At 36.0% G+C, this 22,731-nt stretch overlaps 1 protein-coding gene across 4 annotated transcripts in view; it reads left to right on the forward strand.

The window, feature by feature from the left end:
* LOC130873907 (solute carrier organic anion transporter family member 1A5-like) overlaps positions 1-22,198 on the forward strand; it is a 72,428-nt gene extending 50,230 nt beyond the window's left edge. For 3 of the 4 annotated variants that reach the window (XM_057768950.1, XM_057768958.1, XM_057768965.1), the window contains 7 exons: positions 2,807-2,971; positions 7,309-7,514; positions 8,940-9,095; positions 14,865-15,037; positions 17,917-17,981; positions 19,027-19,144; positions 21,979-22,198. In XM_057768950.1, coding sequence (XP_057624933.1) covers positions 2,807-2,971; positions 7,309-7,514; positions 8,940-9,095; positions 14,865-15,037; positions 17,917-17,981; positions 19,027-19,144; positions 21,979-22,198 — 1,103 coding nt within the window. Of the gene's footprint in view, positions 1-2,806; positions 2,972-7,308; positions 7,515-8,929; positions 9,096-14,864; positions 15,038-17,916; positions 17,982-19,026; positions 19,145-21,978 lie in introns of all 4 variants that reach the window. The other variant, XM_057768940.1, reaches the window with a different exon arrangement.
* Positions 22,199-22,731: the final 533 nt, after the last annotated feature.

Below are 22,731 nucleotides of genomic sequence, written 5' to 3' on the forward strand. Positions count from 1 at the left end.
TTTCTGTTATTTTTCAGTGGTAGTATTTGTATGTTTCCCTTCTTAGGGATTTGCAGGTGTGAGGTCATTTGTTACCTGTTTTGTGGGTACAGATAACTTCTTTAGTTGGAGTTTAGTATTTTCTGTAAGCCTGGTTTCGTGGATAGGTGTTGTTTAAATCTGGTTTTGTTATAGAATATCTTGTTTATTTATTTTTTCCATTAATGGTGATTGAAAGCTTTGCCAAGTATAATAGTCTGGGATTGAATCTATGATTTCTTATGTCTTCAGCATATCTGTTCAGGACATTCTGCTTTCAGAGTTTCCCTTAAAAATTGGGTTTAATTCTGATAGGTCTGCCTTCATATGTTACTTGGCCTTTTCCCTTGCAGTTCTTAATATTCTCTCTTTATTCTGTAAGTTTAGTGTTTTGATTATTATATGGCAATAGGACTTTTTGGGTCCAATCTATTTGGTGTTCTGTAAGCTTTCTGTACCTTCATCAGCATATCCTTCTTTAGATTGGGAAAGATTTTTTTCTATAATTTTGTTGAATAAGTTTTCTGTGCTTGAGCTAGTTTTTCTCCTTCTTCTATCTCTATTTTTGTTAGGTTTGATCTTTTCATTGTGTTCCAGATTTCCTGTATGTTTTATGTTAAAAATGTTGAATTTACATTTTTTGACTGATGAATCTTTTTCATGCATTGTATCTTCTGCTCCTGAGATTCTCTCTTCCATCTTTTCTATTCTTTTGTTTTGCTGTATCTGTAGCTCCTATCCCATTACCCAGATTTTTTTTGTTTCCAGGATTCCCTCAGTTTCTGTTTTCTTTATTGCTGCTATTTCAATTTTCGAGTTTTTAACAGTTTGCTACACTAGTTTAATTATTTTTTTCTTGGTTTTCTTTAAAATGTTTATTGATTTCTTCCAATTTTTGTTTGTCCTTTCCTCCATATTTTAAAGGGTTTTTTTCATTTCCTCTTTAAGTGTCTCTATCATCTTCATAAAGTTATATTTTTCCTCTTCTTCTGTGTTAGGACACTAGGATTTGTTGGTGCCATACAGCTCTTTAGGTTTTTGAATATATTCTTGCATTGGTACATATCCATCTCTTCCTGTAATTGATTCAGGCAGTATCTTTGCTTCTTGATCCAGTCCTTTTAGGTGGTATCTGTGTCTTTGGGATCCTGTCTTGGACTGATTGCTGCAGTTGCTTTCTGTGTCAGGGAGCTGCTCTTGATCTGCTTTGTACAGTCCATGTCTGTGTCTCAGAGAGTCACTGAGGTCATGGTTGTTGGGTCGGTTTGGGAGCAGAGTGGAACTTGGAGATAAGTGGGTTTGATGAGGGTTTCTGAAGGAGCCTGCCTGAAGGAGGTGTGGCTGAGACAGGTCGAAAAGGGGCCCAGGGTTTTGCCTTGGGACCTAGGGTCTAGAGAATGAGGTCTACTTATTATTAAACCTTAGCACTAACTTCATAACTCTGTGGGGAGCAAAGCTTGGCCTCTGACATTCTGCAACATTCTGGAAATTTATAGTTGGAAGATAGAAAGGGGCTATTTTTTTACAGGTAAAATGAGCAGAAAATCACATTGTCTTCTTGGGTTTCTGTGCTATTATGGTTTAGAGTACTGTTAGGAGAACTTTATCAATGATGTATCTATTTTCCATTACTCATAACTTTTAAAACCATCATGCACTAAAGAACACACATCTACCTTATATACTGTTAAACATTACTTGGCAGACAATCATGCTAGGATTAAATTTTGAGGCTTAAACACTCTTAGAATCATGGTCATGTTAATGATTCTCCGAAAAAAGAAAATAGTGATTGTTATGTGTGATTGTGTGATCTGCTAGGTCAACCTGATATTCAAAACTAGGAAAGAACTCAGCATAGTATAAGACACATAGAAAAATCTATGTGAAATGTGGACAGTCATTTTGGAGAACAGGGATGTCTGCAAACATGGGTGAGTTTAAAAGCTTCTGGTATTTCTGGTTGCAGCCCTAACATTCATAAAAACGGATTTTGCCACTATTTGCTATACCTATTGTTCTAAATTATTTTATGATATTTTGCTCTCTAAAAAGATTTGATAATTTATTTAGGATAGTATAAAATTAGAAAATGCAGTTAGAAAACATGAAAACAAGAAAAGAGATTATTAAGTGTGGAGTGCAGTAAAATTATCTTTTAGATTCCATCTATTTACCAGAAACAGGTTGAGTAACAACCTGTTTAACAGGAAAAGGTCCTGGTTAAGTCAGTTGGAAGGTCTATACCAAGTGAGTCAGCATCCCTTGCAGTTAGACCCTTGTGTTGAGAAATTTAAAAATATCACTAATTCTTCTAATAAATGTTCTGTTTAGAAGTGCTGTAAGGATGCTGTGGTTGGCTGAGCCACAGCAAGATTTCTGGAGTCTTCCTAAGTTTTTTGTTTCTCTGTTCTTCCACAATGGTGTGTTTACATCAGTATCCGAGCTCAAACTTCATCATAGAGCATCCCTTGAAGACTCCAGAGAACAGACTAGTCACTGTGTAGTGAATTCAGGATATTAATAGAAGGAAAAGAAGAGAAGAAATGAAAGGGTGTTGTCATAGATAGGATTTCATCTCCTTGTTGTTTGGCTTGATGACACAATTGGGTTCTGATTCTTATAAAGCCAGTTCCTTAAATGATGATATAGAACTTTAGCCCAGAGGGGTCAAGATTTATTAAATATATTTCTGTAACACTACAGAATCTGTGAGAAGATTTCAGTTTACCAGACACAAAATGCAAGACTCGGTTATCTTGATGGTATTGATACTCTCTTGTTTCAGATTTTTTGCCATTCATGAAGAGCCTCTTCTGCAACCCAATTTATGTGATTTTAGTCCTTGTAAGTGTGCTTCAGATCAGTTCATATGCCATAACATTTGTCTTCACGCCTAAATATCTGGAACAACAATATGGAAAATCAACTGCAGAGATAGTATTTCTCATGGGTATGTAATTTTATTATTTCTTTAGTAACACTTTCCCTTTCCTCAAGGACACGATAAAAATTGTCTCCAAAGACAAGCAAAACAATATGATAATGTGACTCAGAAACTACAAGGCAATTAATGTGAGTTTGCATATTTTTAAATTTCTTCTTTCTAGTCTCCAGGAAAATAAATCAAGAATTGATAAAGAAAGAAAGAGGCCAGAAATACCCTCTCTGTTCTCTCTCTAATCATAATAAAATCATCATCATTATAGAAATATTTAGGGATGTTCATATTAGTCAATTTTCAGATAGGCAACATATTAATTCAAAGAGGAATATAGATTTAACTCACTGGGATTCGATATCTTACTCCCAGATTTTACTTCTGAGCTTCAAGTCTTGCCTTTGACATTTCACCTAATTCAGTTGATTTGTCCTCTGGTTGTTTGTGGAGTCCGTGCAGTCACATCTGCTTTCTTGTTAGTAGAGTAAACCTAGGGATCCTACCTAACTTGGTTCCTTTATATAGATGGAAGCCTCAGTCCATCCCGAAGCTTCCAAATAAACACACCAAGGCTTATATTAAATACAAATCCTGAGTCAATAGCTCATGTTTACTGCTAACCAGCACAAACATTTTAAATTAACACACAATCCTTATTTACATTCTGCCACATGGTGGCATCTTTATTAGCATAGCACATTTGTCTCCTGCTCCCTCAGTTTCTGCTGATGACTCCTCTGACTCTACCCTTCTTCTTTTCCTCATCCTTAGTTTCAGTGTCCCACCTATCTCTATCCTGTTAAGCTATTAATCAGTCAACTTCTTTATTAAATCAATGAGAGTAATACATATTTACAGTGTATAAAAGTATTATTCCACAGCATTTCTCACTTTTTGTCTAATTAAAATGGTAGGTTTTAACTTTAACATAGTGAGATTATAAACAACAAAGACAGTTATTAAGAATTACAGGTACAATAACTAGTCAATTTGTATTTTGCAAAAGTAGATAAAATATTCTGTCATCTATCTCATCTTGGTGATTCTAAAATTCTATACTTTATTTATTAACTGAGGAAAGATCTAATTGTGATTATCTAATTTAAAATTCCATAAAGACCCCAGAAGGATGAAATGTTACTTGATGACAGGACATCTTGCTGCCCGGACAGTCAGTCAAATTTCTCTGTAACATTGGAGCATCCATCTACTGTCTACCAGCTTAAAGTATCTGGCATAATTTTCTGTGATGCAAGAAATTTGAAGGACCTTCCTGACTTGTATAAGCAAAGTTCATTGATTATTTTCCTTTGTGTCCTGCAGAATGTCTGACAGATTCTTTCATGAAGGAGGAATCTCAAAGGACTATCATGCCTTGTATTGGAAAATTTCAACAAACATTTTCCTATCTGTTCTGCAGAATGTCTGGCAGACATTTCTATGAATCAGGAATCTTGAAAGACTGTCCTGCCTTGTTTTGGCCAAGTTCAGCAATGTTTTTCCTATGGGTCTGGCATGTCCAGTTTATAGAGCATGCAGTCAAGTAGTCAAGTCAAATGTAGTTTTTGCCAAAATTACTAATCTTGCCACAAAGAAAGCAAATGACTACAAAGTTGAATTGATGCCTATTTTCTTCTTTGAAGTAAATTGGTGCTACCAGGAGAAGATGTTTCTTATTGTCATGAAAAACCATATGTTAACAAAACGTTTTATATGTCATATTTGTAAATATTTGAAGTGCTTAAAAATCATTTATCTATTTAAAATATATCTCTACATGATCTTGAAAACATACTAAACATATCTATAAGTATGATTGTTGTAAGTGACTTACTACTAACTTGTATTTGTTGGTTAACCAAAATATTTTATAATAACTTTCAAAAACTGTTGAAGTGAGGAGTGGTGGTCTGCGTCCCCAGCGTCCAGCCACCTGCATGGTTAGCTTTACCTGAAATAATTACACAGAAACTGTATTCTTTTGAACACTGCCTGGCCCATTAGTTCCAGCCTCATATTGGCTAGCTCTTACATATTGATCTAACCCATTTTTAATATTCTGTGTAGCACCACAAGCTGGCTTACCAGGAAAGATCTTAACCTGCATCTGTCTGGAATGAGAGAATCATGGCGACTCACTGACTCAGCTTCTTTCTCCCAGAATTCTGTTCTGTTTATTCCACCCACCTAAGGGTTGGCCTATCAAATGGGCCTAGGCAGTTTCTATATTATTTAACCAATGACCTTCCTCCATCAAAAAAACTAGAATTTTATCTTCTATTTTTTAATGAACTGCAAAGGTATAACAACTTAAACAACAATAGAAACATATATGCCATGTCACAATGTTAACTTTAAATTTATCTCAATAACTGTATTCTCCTAATTAATAGCAAACATCCATAGGCCACCAAATAACCAAAAGCCTTCTCCACATATCTTGGGAGTGTGGCATCATGTTCTGTAAACTGCTTTTTTTGTCTGTTGGTGAAGGTATCTTTAGGGTGCCTGAGAAAATTTGAGATAATGAGCAAGTGCTAAAAAGATAAACAATAAACTTATATATATCATCTGCAAGATTCATGAGAACTCATATTATGAAATCTGACAAACATTGTTCCTGAAGGAATACACAGATTCTTGTTTCCTGTAGGAACAAAAGCAAATACTCTTCTCCAAAACATTTTTGGTTTTTATTTGACAAGTATATTTTTATTTCATTTTAAAATTTAAGATAGCTATAAAGGTAAAATTGCAGTCCTGTTCACAATTCCATGTCCTCTAGCATGTGTCTTTTGCTCATTAGAATTCAAAAATTTCAAAATCAATACAATAACATACCTTATCCAGCCTTTCTTTGTATTCCCCATCTCTGCATGGCTTATCCTTTTTTATTATTGTACTTTTCTCTTTAAAGAATTTATTATTTTAAACTATTCTTTCTTAGTTTATTTGCTTTCTTAAACTTATATGTATTTTTAAGCACCATAGCACATTTAAACATTATTTTTCAATCTGATTCTCTTTTTATTGTGTATCTCTATCCTTTTCTGATGACATGAGTCAAACCTTAAACTGCTAAATGACTTTTCACTGGCAGCTCTCGTGGATGAGTCCACCTGCCTGCTTCCCTGGGACCTGAGTCTCATGGCTAAGGTGTGTTTATCTCCAGCTCTGGAAGCTATGTTACTGCCTTAACTCTGGGAAGTTTCTGAGTTTTACACAGCCACCAAGTAGCATCTCATCCACCATTCATATACACCAATAAAGAGTTTAGTAGCAGAGCCTCTCGAGAGAGCTGCCCATTTTTTTGCCATGCCAGGAATCTGTTTCCTAAAGGAGTCATACCTCTGCTTACTGCCAGCAAAGAGCTCACTGAAGAAAAGGCAGTTACCAATAAGTTACTTCTGACTACATATTTGTGTTCTCAAATATGCTCACTGAGGCTTATACTAGTGGTAAATGCTCAGTCAAAAGCTCAGGCTTACTACTGCCTTTTAAATTAACCCATATTTTTATTGTTTGACACATGGACGTACCTTTATTAGAATGGAATAATCTTCTCTTGCTCCATCCAAATCTGCAAGAAACTCCCCCAACTCCATCCTTCTTCTCCCCTCATTCTCAGTTTGGCTTTCCTGCCTATTTCTATCCTGTTTAGCTATTGGCCAGTCAGCTTTTTATTAGACCAATGAGAGTAATACATATTCACAGTGGATTATTCACAGTACGTTTACTATTGAAAATTTTCAATCATAGGCTGGCAGCATCCACATTTTGTAGAGTTCATTGAAAGTCCAAATCCCAGTGTCTACCCTCAGATATAAAAAATTGAATGCAATGGTAGTTCAATGGAGTTGAAAATGATGCATAAATTCTTCTGAGTTTGGGGCTGATGTTATTTGAATGCAAACTAGACTGTATTTTATCTTCCTTGTCTTATTTTTTTTTAATTTTTTTAAAGCAGTGGAATTAGAGTCAGGAAGAAAGATTTCTGGGCAACATAAGGACTGCACAGAATGTTCTATAAATTGATAAGCTTGGGTTCAGTGGGGGGGACCTTCAAAATTACAGAGCAGATAAAAGTACCTAAAATACCTATTGTGTGTATATGAGTTTGTGTGTCTGTCTCTGTGTGTGAGGGTTACAATGTGTTTATAATGTATTTCAAATAATTAGGCAAAGGACAATTGTCTTTTTAAAGTGACATTATGGGACATTTGAAATATGTGAATGAGTAGGGGTTAGGATGACTGTATATTTAAGTAATTTCCTAGTAAGATTTTCTAAAAATTGATAACATTTCTTCTCCTGCTCTGTTTTATAAATATTATTTTTTTCATTTATAGGTATTTATAACTTACCTGCAGTATGTATTGGATATTTAATTAGTGGTTTGGTTATGAAAAAGTTCAAGTTTACTGTCAAGAAAGCTGCATACGTAGCTTTCTGCTTATCCCTGACTGAGTGGCTTTTATTTTTCTTAAACTTTCTGTGGACCTGTGATAATTTCCCAGTTGCTGGCTTAACTACATCTTATGAGCATGAACGGTATGTTATTTCCTAAATAAGATAATAATATTTTCACTATTGTTAATCCATTTTTCTTCAAGCACTGTATATGACCAGGTCATTTTATTATAACATAAAGACAATCATCCATAGTTATTCTCTATTTTTCTTCCATCTTCAATCATACACAACTGTGAGCCTATTAAAGAGGCCTAGGGAGTACCAATTAGTATATTTATAATTCTATATACATATGAGTGGTTGCAAAATGATATTCTAGTCTGCTTTAAAGTATAATGAAGAAAATAACCTAGATGTTTGTAGCCTAAATTATCCATGTATTTTATACTCGAGATCACTTTAAAAGTTGACTATAGAACAACAGATAGCATTAAAACTCAACTATACAGGCAAGAAACCTTCATATATTTCTACAATGGGCACAAATTTATCATAATTGAGTCTAATACATGGTAATTCAATACATGTACATATTTATTTAATATACCAGTATAATTATATCTCACATACTTTGTACTCTTAGACTTTGTATTTTAAGGATTACCTGGTCATATTCTGTATTAGCATAGGAATCGTAAAGCTTAGTTTAGGGCAGAGTTATATATCATCCAATCAGCTAAAATGAAATGAAACATATAAATGAGGATTCCTTTCAAGGTTCTGGGGAGACAACTCATTTGTAATATTAACCGAACAGGCAGAAGGTCATGAGTTTAGATACCCAGAATGCATGTATAGCTTGACATGGTATCTGTAATCCCAGGAAAAACCAGAAAGACCATAGGCCTGCTAGTTTGGCATATGCATCAGTGAACAACAGGGCACTCTATATCTAACAAGGTGGAAGTTTATCTTCTGCTCTTACATGCTTGGTGTTGCATATGTGCTTATACACACATATACACACACACAAACACAAGAGAGAGAGGGAGAGAGAGCAAGACAGAGCAAGACAGAGACTCAGAAAGGGAAGAAAGAGAGAGCATAGTAGAGGGAAAGAAACACAATTCATCTCCTCCTCCAGAACAAAAACAGATTAAAAGGACTAGCTTGAGCAAAATCAGCAATTTCCATTTATAAAATAGATACTTCATTTACCCCCTACCCCAAAAGAGTAGTTTGAATCATCAGACATGCTCTTCTGCAATAGAAAGCATCTGCCCCAAAATTTATAATGGGTTTAAAAGAGGGTAACATGGGATTCTAGAGGTCAAATTGAAATCCTGTCACACAAACCCAGTGTGAAGTCATCATGACTGGAGATGGAGTTACTATGTATAATTCTACATTTGTATTATTGAAAACATTTTTTGAAAATTTATTGATTCATCCTGTTTCATTTTCTATGTTTGCACACACACAGGCTGAGATGAAGAGAAGAAAATAAGTATCTTGGTGGTTCTTCACTCTCTGTAACATTATTTTAAATCATTTCAGAACTCAGCAGCCATTATATGTGGAGAATAAGATTCTTCCTAACTGCAACACAAGGTGCAACTGTTTAACCAAAATGTGGGATCCAGTGTGTGGAGACAATGGAATAGCATACATGTCAGCCTGCCTTGCAGGCTGTGAGAAATCTGTTGGAACAGGAATTAACATGGTAAACATCTTTTCAGTGTTGTAGGCTGATGTTATGTTCACTGCAATAATATGTGCTATGATCTAAGCCACATCTTCTAAAAGGATAAAATTAGCTTATGCTTAATATAGATATGATTACTTTTGTGAACAACTGACTTTACATTTTATATGCATATTTGACCTTGCTGTTCTAGATATTATGTAAAGCCCTGGCAGAGTCTGAGAATTATTTTGTAATTTAAGAGCAATTGAGACCATTTTTCAAATTATTAGAGTTAAAATCCTCAGAATGGGTGGTAGAACTAGTTTAGCAGTAAGAGCACTTGCTACTCATTCAGTAAACTTGTTTGGTTACCAGCACCAAGAGGATCAGCTCACAAGTCCAGCTCCAGGCAATCTGAAACTCAATCTGACCTTCCTCAGACATCAAATACACCTGCTTTAATAAACACAGATACAGAAGCACACACATAAACATTAAAATTAAAACTGTAAAATGCTTTGGACAAAGTCTGACCTTTTTTGTGATAGAGATTCATGAAGTCAAGCCAGACTCAAACAAGTTGTAAAGTTGAGGCAGGCAGATAACTTATCTTTTCATATTATGAACTTCTTTAATTAATTAATTTATTTATTGCTGTTGTGTTTGTGTGTTGGAGGAGTGAGGTCGAGTGCTTGTCCCAGCCATACAGAACCAAAATAACCATACAGAAATTATATTAATTAAAACACTGCGTGGCTCATTAGCTCTAGGTTCTTATTGGATAACTCTTATATTAACTTAACCCATTTCTATTAATTTGTATATTACCATTAGGTCATGGCCTACCAGCAAAGTTTTAGCATGTATATATCTGGCAGTGGCTCAATGGTGTCCCTCTCTCCTCCTTCCATCTCCCCAGCATTCAGTCCAGTTTTCCCACCTACCTAAGTTCTGTCCTGTCAACAGGCCAAGGCAGTTTCTTTATTCATTAACCAATAAAAGCAACACATAAACAGAAGGACCTCCCAAACCATTTTCCCTTTTCTGTTTAAGAACGGAAGGCTTTAACATAGTAAAATTACATATAACAAAACAGTTATCAAGCAAGAATTACAGTTACAATATTTATATCTATTTTATCTTTTGTAATAAGGGAAACTATATCTTATCTTTAACTCCATCAAATACTCCTGAACGATATAATATTACCCAAGTAAACAGGGAGTGCTTTTCAAGCAACTTTCAAAACTCAAAAATTGACAGAGACATCTTGCAACCTAGACAGTCACTCAAAGTTTTTCTGTACTGTTGAGGCATCCATCTTCAGCTTACTGGCCCATTGTATCCAACAGACTTTTCCATAAAGCAGGAAATTTCAAGGATAATTATACCTATAATGGCAGTTTGTCAGTAACTTTTTCTGTGTGCTACAGAATGTCTAGCAGGTATTTTTCATGTAGCAGGAACCACAAAAGACCACCTCACCTTTATACAAGTTCAGCGGTCATTTCTCTGTGGGTCCAGCATATCCAGTTCAACATTCCAGGCAGGAGCAATTTCTTGTTCAAATGGATAGCAAACTCTATAAGGAACCTCTTCAATGGCTATCATCCTCTTGAAGTAGCTTGTTTTTCCAGGAGCAGATGTGTCTCACTGTCATGAAATGTCTTAAGTTCTTATACATTTTAAATGCCATATTCTGAAGGTCTCTGAAAGATTTGTGTAGGGGAAGCCCAGCCCAAGGGGGCGTGTTCGCCTCGGGCTAAAGTTTATATATAAATCTGGCTGGTGTGAGCCCCTCTGGTCCCTTTTGTACTTCCTGCTCATTGCTGGATCCCTGGTTTTGTAAGCTATTCCCTCATTAAAGTTTACTATTTCATATTAAGCCAGCCTGGTTATTACGCTGCATCAGATTTGAAGAATACCTAGCTAACTAAACTATAACTCTATCCATCTAGAAAATCCAACTTACATGACTACAAGATTGACTGTTATAGATGATTATCTATTATCTTATATTTCTTAATTATACACTATATTTTAAAGGAGCTACACAAACACAATACCTTAATAAAGATCAGAAATACATATACATATAAGAAAATTGATCTCAAATTTGTATCAATAAATCAAGGTTCATACCAATGTAAATTATTCATATCTATAGCATATCCGCTGTTAAGTGAAAACAAACAATTATAAACAATACTTGGAAATATGGGCGTATTTCTGTTCATACTGCTTACAGCTGTTTGTGGGTCCTCTTAATCAGGTCTTTCATGTTGTAATCTGTATGCTAGGTTCATCTCAGTCAGCAGTTGGGGGAAGTAATTTTTTGATAGTGTTTTCAGTAGGCTTTCAGGGGCCAATGCTCTATCAAACAATATTGGTCTGGAAGTAATCCACAGATTCCCATCTTCTGTAACAACAAAAAAAGAACCTCTTCTCCAAAACAACATATCCTTAGACTCAACTTTTGGAATCAAGATACCTTTATGTTGGTTTAACTTAGCAGCCCATACAATGAAATATCTTTCTATACTTAGCTCTTTCACATTCAAAAAATTCGAATTAAACACAGTAATATATATAATTCACACTCTGTGAATTTTCCATCTTTACATGGCTTATTTTTTTACTTCTTTTAATCTATGACTTTCTGTACTCTCTCTCTTTAAAGTTTTTACCCTTTTTAAAAAGCATTAACTTTATTTTATGACTCTCTATACTCTTATTCTTCTCTCTTCCAAGCTTACATATACTTATACAACACTATGACTTATCTGAATTTGTCTTTATTGCATATTTGTAATTATTTTCTGACCAAAAGTGCTTCTTAAAATACTAAGCACTTAAGAATCTTTGCTGCAATGTTATTAGACTACATAGGGTACATCCTGCTTGCTGTGCCCATTCCAACATGGGCACTGCTTGCTGCTTGCAACAGCCACACACACAGTCACATTTCCAGGCATACAGCTGGTTCACATTGCCATTAAGCAAGCTGTATAATGCTTCTCACAAATCACATCCAAATACTTGGTTTTCTGAAAGAGCCAGAGGTCATGCTGCAGCAGGTCTCAGAAAGCCTGCATTTCCAAATGGAATGCAAAAGCACTGTTTTTTTTTTTTTGTTTGTTTGTTTTTTGTTTTTTTGTGGGTTTTTTTTCTACTGCTGCATCAGAAAATCCTCTCTCAAAGGAGCTATGCCTCTGCTTCCTTCTAGTAAATGGAGCCCACTGAAGAAAATGCTGCTACCAAACTATGCTTAACTCTGTTCTTTTGTGTCTAGGATTTCTTTTTATGCTTTCTCAGGTTTAAAATGGATGAAGTTACCCATGTGGGCACCAATCTGTTGGAGGAATGAGTCCATTTGTTTTTCATGGCCATCCAGCGTAGAAGGGAGCTGTGGGCTGCCTTCCTGGCTCCCTGGCTCCCGACCACCTGGCTAGCTTATGCCCCGAAATAACAACACACAAACTATATTCATATAAACACTGCTTGGCCCATTTCTATTAATGTGTGTAGCACCATGAGGTGGTGACTTATCTTGCCTAGCCCATATTTAGTAATCTGTGTAGCACTAGTCTTACTGGGAAAGATTCAGCATGTCTGACCTGGCGGCTTGCTTCATCACGTCTGCCCCCAAGAGCAGAGGCATGGCATCTGCCTGCTTCCTCTTCCTCCCAGCATTCTATTCTGTTTACTCCACCCACCTATGTTCTAACCTATCAGGCCAAGCAGTTTCTTTATTAATTAACTAATGACCTTCCTCCATCAACCCAGAACCAAAATAACCACACATAAATTTTATTACTTAAAAAAAATGCTTGGCCCATTAGCTCCAGCTTCTTATTGGCTAATTCTTATATTAATTTAACCCCTTTCTATTAATCTGTATATTGCCACAAGGTCATTGCCTACCAGCAAAGTTTTAGCACATCTATATCCCACAGTAGCACCATTATCTCTCTCTCTCTCTCTCTCTCTCTCTCTCTCTCTCTCTCTTTCTCTCTCTGCCTTCCTTCTCCCAATATTCAGTCCAGTTTTCACCACCTACCCACCTAATTTCTGCCATATCAACAGGCCAAGGCAGTTTCTTTATTCATTAACCAATGAAAGCAACAGATAGACAGAAGTATCTCCTGATGGAGGTGGGTCTTGTATTAATCTGTTGCTTTCACTGGTTAATTAATAAAGAAACTGCCTAGGCCCATTTGATAGGCCAACCCTTAGGTGGGTGGAGTAAACAGAACAGAATGCTGGGAGAAAGAAGCCGAGTCAGGAGTCGCCATGATTCTCCCACTCCAGACAGACGCAGGTTAAGATCTTTCCTGGTAAGCCAGCTCGTGGTGCTACACAGAATATTAGAAATGGGTTAGATCAATATGTAAGAGCCAGCCAATAAGAGGCTGGAGCTAATGGGCCAAGCAGTGTTTAAAAGAATACAGTTTCCGTGTAATTATTTCGGGGCATAAGCTAGCCATGCGGGCGGCTGGGTGCTGGGGATGTAGCCCTGCCGCAAATATTATAACAGAGTGGCACTCCTATTACTACATACCTCCCACATGGTGAGTGTGTGTGTGTGTGTGTGTGTGTGCGTGTGTATGTGTGTGTGCATGTGCATATGAAGGTCAGAAGACAACCTCTGCTGTGGACTTTTAGGTCCCATCCACTTTGTGCTTTGCAGACAGAAATTCGCTTACCTGGAATTTGTTGATTCTGTTAGGCTCCCTGGCAAGTGAGCCCCAGGGAGTCACCTGTATTATCCTTTAGAGCACCAGTGTTGAGGACACTTTATTTACACATGCATCTTTCACATGTGTGCTGGGGATCTGAACTCAGGTCCTCATGCCTGGGCAGCAGATGAAGATTTAAGCATTTTTCCTTGCCTTAAACATGTTATAATACTTACAGAGTTGGTTGGTATTCAAAATAAAATATAACTTTTGATTCTTAATCATACCCAGAAACATAATTCAAAAAAGATTCACTTTATTCTTAAAATAAATTGTTTTCTGGGGAACTTTATTAGTAAGCATGTAACTTGTTAGTATTCCATCACCATTTTGAAACACATTTTGTTTTTGTACTTCGTACTGGGTCAAAACAAAACAGTATTTGTTTACTTTTTAAGAAAAGTATGTGCAGGTTAGAAACTTGGTTCAGTGGGTAAAGACATCTGTCACCAAACACCACCACCAGAGCTACATCCTGGGGCCCCATATGAGAGAAGAAGAGAACTAACTCCCATTACTTATCCCTGACTTCTATATGGATTTCATGGCATATTCATGTCTACCCATTGACACATACCTACATATGCATGCACATACATAAATGCACAAACACACATACACACAAGCACACACACATGCATATATATAGACATACATAGAAGAAAAAACAAAGAAAAAAGCAAATAAGTATGCATTCAGGATAATTGAATTTTTGCAAATTTACTTCCTGAATTTAGAAAAAAAATCAATTCTTTTTAAAAAAAATTCCCCCCTTTGTATTTTAAGATAAAATTTTCAAATGCCAAAACAGAGATGTTAATAAAGAGGAAAAGAACCTCCTTTTTACTTATTTAGTGTTTATTTAATGGTATTCGTGCTCCATCTCATTCATGATAGATCAGTGTTCCTCCTCTGAGTCGTACCATTGTCCTCAACACTCTCCAGTTTTCTCTAATTGGCTATGTAGCAAATACTGAACATTTATACCCAATAATTTTCTTCTGTAAAAAGGACATTGTTTTTGGTTTGTTTGTTTCATTTTGATTTTGTTTTGTTTTGTTTACAGGTATTTCAAAATTGCAGCTGCATTCAGTTTTCAGGAAACTCGTCTGCAGTCCTTGGGCTGTGTAACAAAGGCCCTGACTGTACTATAAAGCTGCAGTACTTTTTCATCATGGCAGTAATTGGCAGTTTCATCTATTCTCTAGCAGCCATACCTGGGTATATGGTTCTTCTGAGGTAATAAGTAACTTGTTCATTTATCTTTGTCTCTCATCCTCATAGCAGTGTGGGCATACATCAGTTTATGATTGTGTGTGTGTGTGTGTGTGTGTGTGTGTGTGTGTGTGAGACTGGCTGGCAGCTCCTGTGTGCCTTGGAGAGCAGGGAAAGATCAAAAGACAATGTTGAGGATCAGTTCTCTCCACTTATCTTGCTTCTGAGTCCGGGTCTTTTTTATTTCTGCTGCTATCCTGGCTGAGTTCTAAATAATTCTGTTTTTTCCTTTTTTTTTTTTCATATGTCTCTGGGTTGAACTCGGGTCATCTAGCCTTTGTGGCAAGCACCTTTACATGAAGAATACCCTACCAATGCCATTTAGATTTTTTTGGTCACTTATTAAAATTCCTTTTCTCAAGAAAGACCCTTGGAGTAATGGTTCCCAACCTTGATGTTCTAAGTTACATTTATTAAGATTTTTTAAACAAATATTATATTGCAGTATTTAAGAGTAATGTAAAGTTTACTGGAATTTCTTTTCTGTTCCTTTTCTACTTTCTCCCTTTATGTCTTAAGCCTACATTAAGGGACATCTAGTTGTGGAGGGAGATAGTATTTGCTTACACCCACTTCCTATGCTCAGCTAAGTGACTGGCAAAATGTGAAAATCTATTTGCAAAGGTGACCAGGATCCCTTGACATCCTGAGCTCAATCTGTCTTTATCAAAAGCATAAATTCAGTAATATTATCTGACCAGAGGCACATGGATGCAGTAGTGGATCCTCTCTAATGAGAAGATATAAGAATACAATAGTAGCTACTCTAATATCTAATATAATGTAAAGAAGTTACAGAGCCAAGTTTCAAGTTATTTTCTTCTTTCACATGGTCTTTCTAGTCTAGCAAACTTAACAGACACCAACAATGAGGAGACTGTTCAACCCTTTTCTTGTCTCAATGGAATTCAGAAGCCAAGTTGTTAATTACAATGTGTCATTAAATATTTTAGCCAAATAGACTGGACCAATGTTCTCAGTTCTCCCTTATGGGCAACTGTGCTTTTTTGTTTCCGTGTCCACATTCCCTTTTCATCCCCTCTCCTTCTCCTTTTCCAAAGCCCTTTCCCATTACTTTTCCTTCACTTCATTCCTCTTCTCTCATGGTGCCTCTCCTCTCCTCTCCTCTCCTCTCCTCTCCTCTCCTCTCCTCTCTGATCTTCTCTCTTCTACTCTTCCCTGATCATCTCTCCCTTCCCCCTCCTCCTACCTTTTCATTCCTTGACCTTGGTTCTTCTTTCCCTCTACTTTTACTCACCAAAGCATTCACTGAAATAGCCTAGATATATGTTCTTATATATTCATTTTCCGTAGTAAGTTGTGATATTTTTATATTCACACAAGTGGAAATGTGGTATATGCCTTGTTTTAGTTTATAGACAGATAAATGCACCAAATACTACTAGTTCTGCAGATTTATTTTTGCTAGTGAGTGAGATTAACTGTGGCATCTGTCACCCCATCATGTTTCAGGCTGATTCAGCTGATGTGGCTACACGGTGTCTCCTTTCTTCCTCAGTACTCCAGGTGTCACTATTCCAAGGCATCATGCTCAGTTCATAAGGATAAGTACTTCTCATAGAGGAGGATGGTCCTAGGTAAAAGGAATATGATTAGCTGAACTATACTGTTGGATCCCCTAAACACACTCCCTGTTCCCACTTCCATGTCCCACTCACTTTTTTAATCACCCTAATTTCTGAAGTTGACTCTTCAACTTGATGTAAAAACTGTGGCCCTTTAATGTGTGATTTTTAAAAACATTTAGTCTCTCTCTGCATGTGTGTGTATGTGTGTATTTGTGCATGTGTGTGTTTGCACGCTATGGCATGCATGTTGAAATGAGAGGACACCTCGCAGGAATTGGTTCTTTTGTGACTATGTAAATTCCCATTATTGAACTCAGTTTTACAGTCTTGATGGTACCCACCGAGCAATCTTGTACACCCTAATGTGTGGCTTCTTGATGCAATGGGGTTAAGGTCTACTCAAATAAAAATTTTCATACTTTTTTGACCTATTTTGCAATGTAAATAATAGATGGCATAGTACTAATGTTTGCACACTATTGTTACTCTTCTGTTATGTTTTCTTGAATTCTTCCATTGAATCACTTCCAAAATGGAATCCCAGCAGCTGCATTTCTTATGCTTTTCTTACACAGGGGTTTATTTGGTGGGGAAAGACCGCATTTTAAAAGGACTTCTGTGTTCATAACTTATAAGAATATTTTTCAGATTTTATCCTGACTGCTTTATAAGCCCCCTCTTTGTATGTAATTCACAAAACTATCTTATCTAATTTTGTGGGTGGTACTTGAAAGAGAAATATTTAATGTTTTTACCTGCATATGACAAAGGCCTTATCTTAATGTCATAGCCTACATGATGCAGTCTTTCTGTTTATCTGTGGGATTGCTTTTACTATATCTTGAATTTTTATATAACATGTGTTAGATTTTTTATCATCAGAACAAATGCTGCGAAACAACTTTAAAAGACTTATTTGGTTTGTGGTTTCAAAAGTTTGGGTCTATTAATTTGGGTATAAGGGTACTGCATGGCAATCACCACGGTAACCTAGGTTATCTAGGTTAGCAGTCAGTGTCCAACTGTTAAAGGATTTCACCCTGAATCAGATGTGTGGATGTCACAGGAGAGCTATCAGAAGTCATTATTCTCCTCCCCTTGTGCATGTTTAACAGACATAGAACTGCATTGTCTTCTCTTCATGCTTAAAAGCTTAACCCTTAGGTTCATGAACAATAATTGACATTGGGTGGATGATAAGAAAAACATTCATTTGCATGATATACTTTTATTTATGTGAGTATGATTTTTCAGGTGTATCAAGTCTGAAGAGAAGTCACTTGGAGTTGGATTACATGCATTTTTCATAAAAGTATTTGGTATGAATAACTTTCCCAAATATATTAATATCAAATGCTTAGTAAACCAATTAAATTTTTCTGAAGAAAAAGACAGCAACTATATTCTTAAGTCAAAACACAACATTCACCCTAAAGTAAATACAAAGCTTTAATTTGAAATCAAACAAGAATCACCATGAAGGCAACAGAGATTTAGATCACCCAAGTATCATGTTTCAACATGATGACTGTTAGTGATGTTTATAGTTGGAGAATATCAGCAGTCATGAATAAGAAGCTTCTCAAACATATCTAGAGGGATGTCCAGTAAATTGGTGACAGCACAGAATGGAATTCTCTGCTGCAGGCTCAGATGCTGTTTGACAGCATCCTTAGTGTTTGGGTGAGTGGAGGATGGCATCCTGTTAACTCAATACATCTGCAAAGTCTTCATGTGATAGATGCATGGATATATGGTCAGACACTGGGATGGAGCAATGAATGACAAAAAAAACAGAGAAAATGTAATTTGTGTCTGGATCTGTACCATCCCAGCTGTCCACATCCAGGGAGCTCCAATGACCTCATGGCATTTTTAACATAGGTGTGCTCTGCCCATGTTACTCTAAATTTCATATTGAAGCCCCTGTGGTTAGAAATGGCTATGGTTAATCAGCCTGAGAGTGAAGTAACTGCAGAGATGAAAAAAAGTTTCCCCTTGTGTTTAAAGAACTTATCTGACTTTAATTACATTTTTTCATCTTTTATGAGATTCAATAATAATATGAGAAGAAAATAGTTTTGTTTTTTACATGTACAGAAAACTGAAAAGGATATTTCAGAAAATAAATGAGGTTCATAAATACGAATTCATTGCATACTTCTTTAGCATTTTATACATAATTTTAATTTGTTTTGATCTACAAATTTTAAATTAACTGATAATTTCTTAAAGTAAGCATAGAGACTTTTATTCATTATTTTTACATTTTTAAAATAGGGAAACAGATACACTTCCAAATTACATAGTTTTCTTTGCTTTTTTATTTCCAACGGGCTGTTTTTCTTTCTCATTTTATTGCAGTGGGCATTCCAGTACCTATTTACTTTGGTGCCTTGACAGACAGAACCTGTTTACACTGGGGAACTCAGAAATGTGGGAAGGCAGGGGCTTGCAGGATGTATGATATAAATAACTTCAGGTAATAATAATTTTTGTGACATATGATTTTAGTACAAAGAGTTCCTATTCATATGTAACATTTTGAGGGGTAAGATGATACGTGTTTCATTTTTAGAATACATGTGAATGGTATACCTTCCTTAATTATGTATTTTAATATATTCCAACTATTTTTAAACTAGTTGTTGCATATAAGTCTCAGTGGGTTTTCTTAACCCTTCTAAATACTTAAAAAGGGAACAGGGTGTCTAAGTGAACACTCTGAAACAGTAAGGGAAGAGCTGAATCTTGAGTTGAGCCAGCATGGCAAAACACCAGTTCTAAAGAGGAAAGCAAGCTTCAGAGACCAGGAACAATGGCACAGTAGGTGGGAACAAATCTCTTAGCTCCTACCACCCCATAACTATGGACAAAGAGGAGGACTCCTTCTTTTTGCAAGGGCCAGGATAACAGTTCCAGCACATTCAAGCACTATAGATCCTGACATTAGAGCTTCTGGAAAGTTCACAACCGTCTCATGCCTGCACCCTGATATACTAAGAACCCCAAATCTGTATGCTGCCCTTGCAGTTTAATAAAACATGTCAGGTGCCTTAGCCAGGGGCTATCATGAGAAGGGACCTACCCAGCTGCCTGAATTTGACTGATGGTCTCATCTCTGAAAACTTAGAGATGCTCCACTGTACTTAGTGATTGGCTGTCTCATGAACAAAATGTGGCTCAGTAGAAGAGTGTGGTTCAAACGAGCTGAGAGTGTCACAAAGAGGGAGGATGTTGCCACACATAGAAATAACTGAAACCATTATCATCAAGATCCAGCAGACCAGGGAGCCTGTCCTCTGAGATCCAGGTGCATCCAGCTGTGCTCTTTTATGCTGTGGCGTCAACTAAAAGCAATACCTGCATGGATCTTATCACACTCAGTGCTATGCAGTGAAATGGTTGTGGTTCACTGCTGCCTCATTTCCAGAGGTTATTCTAGGCTGATCTTGAACCAGACATACTTTGTTAACTTGTTGGTCCTCGAGGGCAGCAGGTCTAAGAAAGCCCATAGAGATGCTTTGCTTCCTACAGACTGCACTGGGCTCCTTCTTCCTCCAAAAATTAGAAACAAAAAAACTGTAGATAATATCCATTCATTTGTTTCTGTGTCAGCAATATACTGAAAAATTCTGGGAAAGAAAAGTGCTGACCTATCCTCAAGTACGTCTGCTGTGATCAGCTGACATGCCATTCCCAGGCTGGTATATTCACCCTAAGAGTGTGGAAGATCTCAATTACTTCTGTCAGTATATCTGTGTGGATTACAGTTCAGTTTGCCTTGGTACCCCATAATAGTGGCATGTAATCTAGATTTGTGAACTAAATTGACTCCTTCTTCCTTTAAGTTGATTTTTATTAGAGTCTTTTTAAAAAGTGAAAGAAGCATAAACTGATAACTTTTTTATCTATTCCTTTAGAAAAATATTTCTGAATTGTTATAATTGAAGTCTATCTACACATATATACAATTTTTATGTTTTAACACTGTAGAAGTAGATAAGATTAATTTCTCCATCATTTTGTGGTCCTGTCCCATGAGTCTATTCACATGTCAACAAAATCCACACAGGCTTTCACTGAAACTTCCTTCTCAGGAGATTCTAGATTGTATTAAATTGACAACACTATCCATCACACCATATTTTCCTACAAATGTGTTGAGAATATGAAAGAATGCTTTCATAGTTATTTAGAATTGTACATATAAAAATACATATTTTGTATACACATGAAGTCCAGAAATCTTAAGCATATTTTATCAAATTTATAAAGAAAGATGCTTAAGATAGTATAAAAGTTTTTCTCAGAAATGGTGAAAAGGAAAATTACTTAATTCATTTTAGGAAACATCCATAGTCTTCATGCATAAACTGGACAAGTTCAGCAAATGAAAAGAATTTGTGGCTAAACATATAGCTCAGGGGTTAAGAGCACATACTGTTCTTGCAGAGCACATGAGTTCAATTCCCATATTATGCAGCTCAAAACTTCCTGTTACTCCAACTACAAGACATCCAGGACTACTGGAAAAATGCAGATAGAGATACCCAACACCTACAATAGTTAAACAATGAAAAATAAATTGATCTTTATATATGCAAAATTATGCATGAAAATAAACAATTTTAAGCTATTAATATATAAAGTGACTAATTGGGCTTATTTTAGATATACAAAAATATCCATGTCACAAAAATCTATTGTTATAGAACACATACAAATATTTAGTAGGAGAGAAATCTTGAAAAATGACTTTATTGTGTTTTATTCACGTGTGATCAAACTCTGAGCAAACAAGACAGATTATCTCTTTTAAACTGAAAGGTATATTATTCTCAATATTTCAGAAAGCAGGCAATAATGGCAGTGTAGCATAGTGACTTAGTATGAGGTACTTATAGACACAGTTTGGCTAGGAGGCTGGTCATGTTACTTGCTCTAACAGGAAGTGTTGAGGGCTACAAGCCCAGTCCATGGCATAAGGGACTTCATCCTCAGCTAAACATTTATAAAAAACATTCTCATAGCACATCAAGAGATGTCTTTCTATAGTGATCTTAAATCCAGTCGAGTTGACAAAGGAAGCTAGACATCACCAAACATAAGAAATACATTCAAACTTTTATGCTGGATTTCATTTGATATTTTAACAAAAAGAATTAATAACTTAGCAAAGTAACTTATATTAAGTACATGGACAAAATAATCACCTGATGTTTTTATTTGAAGAATAAATGATCTGTAAGAGTATACAAAATTAGATTTCATTGATCATGTTAAGATTTAATGCAGAATAGTTGTTTTCTACAGGAACATTTTCCTTGGGTTACCAGCAGTACTAAGAGGATCAAGCTTCTTCCCAGCAATCTGCATTCTAATACTTTTGAGGAAGTTCCAACTCCCTGAGGAAACTGACACTTCAGAGACTGAATTTGCAGAGATGAAGCTCACAGAGAAGGAAAGCGAGTGCATGGATGTGCACAGAAGTCCTGAGTCTGAGAACAACCAAGAACTGAAAACAAGGCTGTAATGAGATTTCTATTGACCTACACAAGTGCATGAACAGTGTGCATTTAGTTCTTTTGAATTATGGGAAGTACTAAGGGAGCTATTTTCTTATGCTTGAGGAACCCAAAAATTATTTTTAATCATGATAAAAATATTTACTGATATTTTAGAAGCATTAGAGTGACACTTAAGGCTTTCCCAGGGAAGACTATGGTGACCCCACCACAATGAACTTTAGAGCTGCCTTCATTGTCAAACAGCATTTTCTATTTTAACTCAATCAAAACAAGTGCACCTTTCCTACATATCTGCAAAAAACTTTAAGACTTTCCCATGCTTAAATACTATTCAATTTCATGAAATTTTGCTTTGATGTTATATTTATTTAGAGTGAACATTTTCATCTTGGTTGTGTTACATTGAAATTATTTGTTCAAATTTATCCTTTCTATATGCAAAATATTGGCATACTTCTTTGTCTAGCTAGGAGATCTTAATTCTCTTTTTTATCTAGGTATGATGCTTCTAAAATTAGACTTCTTATTAAATGCCATC

The sequence above is a fragment of the Chionomys nivalis genome, chromosome 1, assembly GCF_950005125.1.
Source record: "Chionomys nivalis chromosome 1, mChiNiv1.1, whole genome shotgun sequence".
Classification (NCBI taxonomy): domain Eukaryota; kingdom Metazoa; phylum Chordata; class Mammalia; order Rodentia; family Cricetidae; genus Chionomys; species Chionomys nivalis.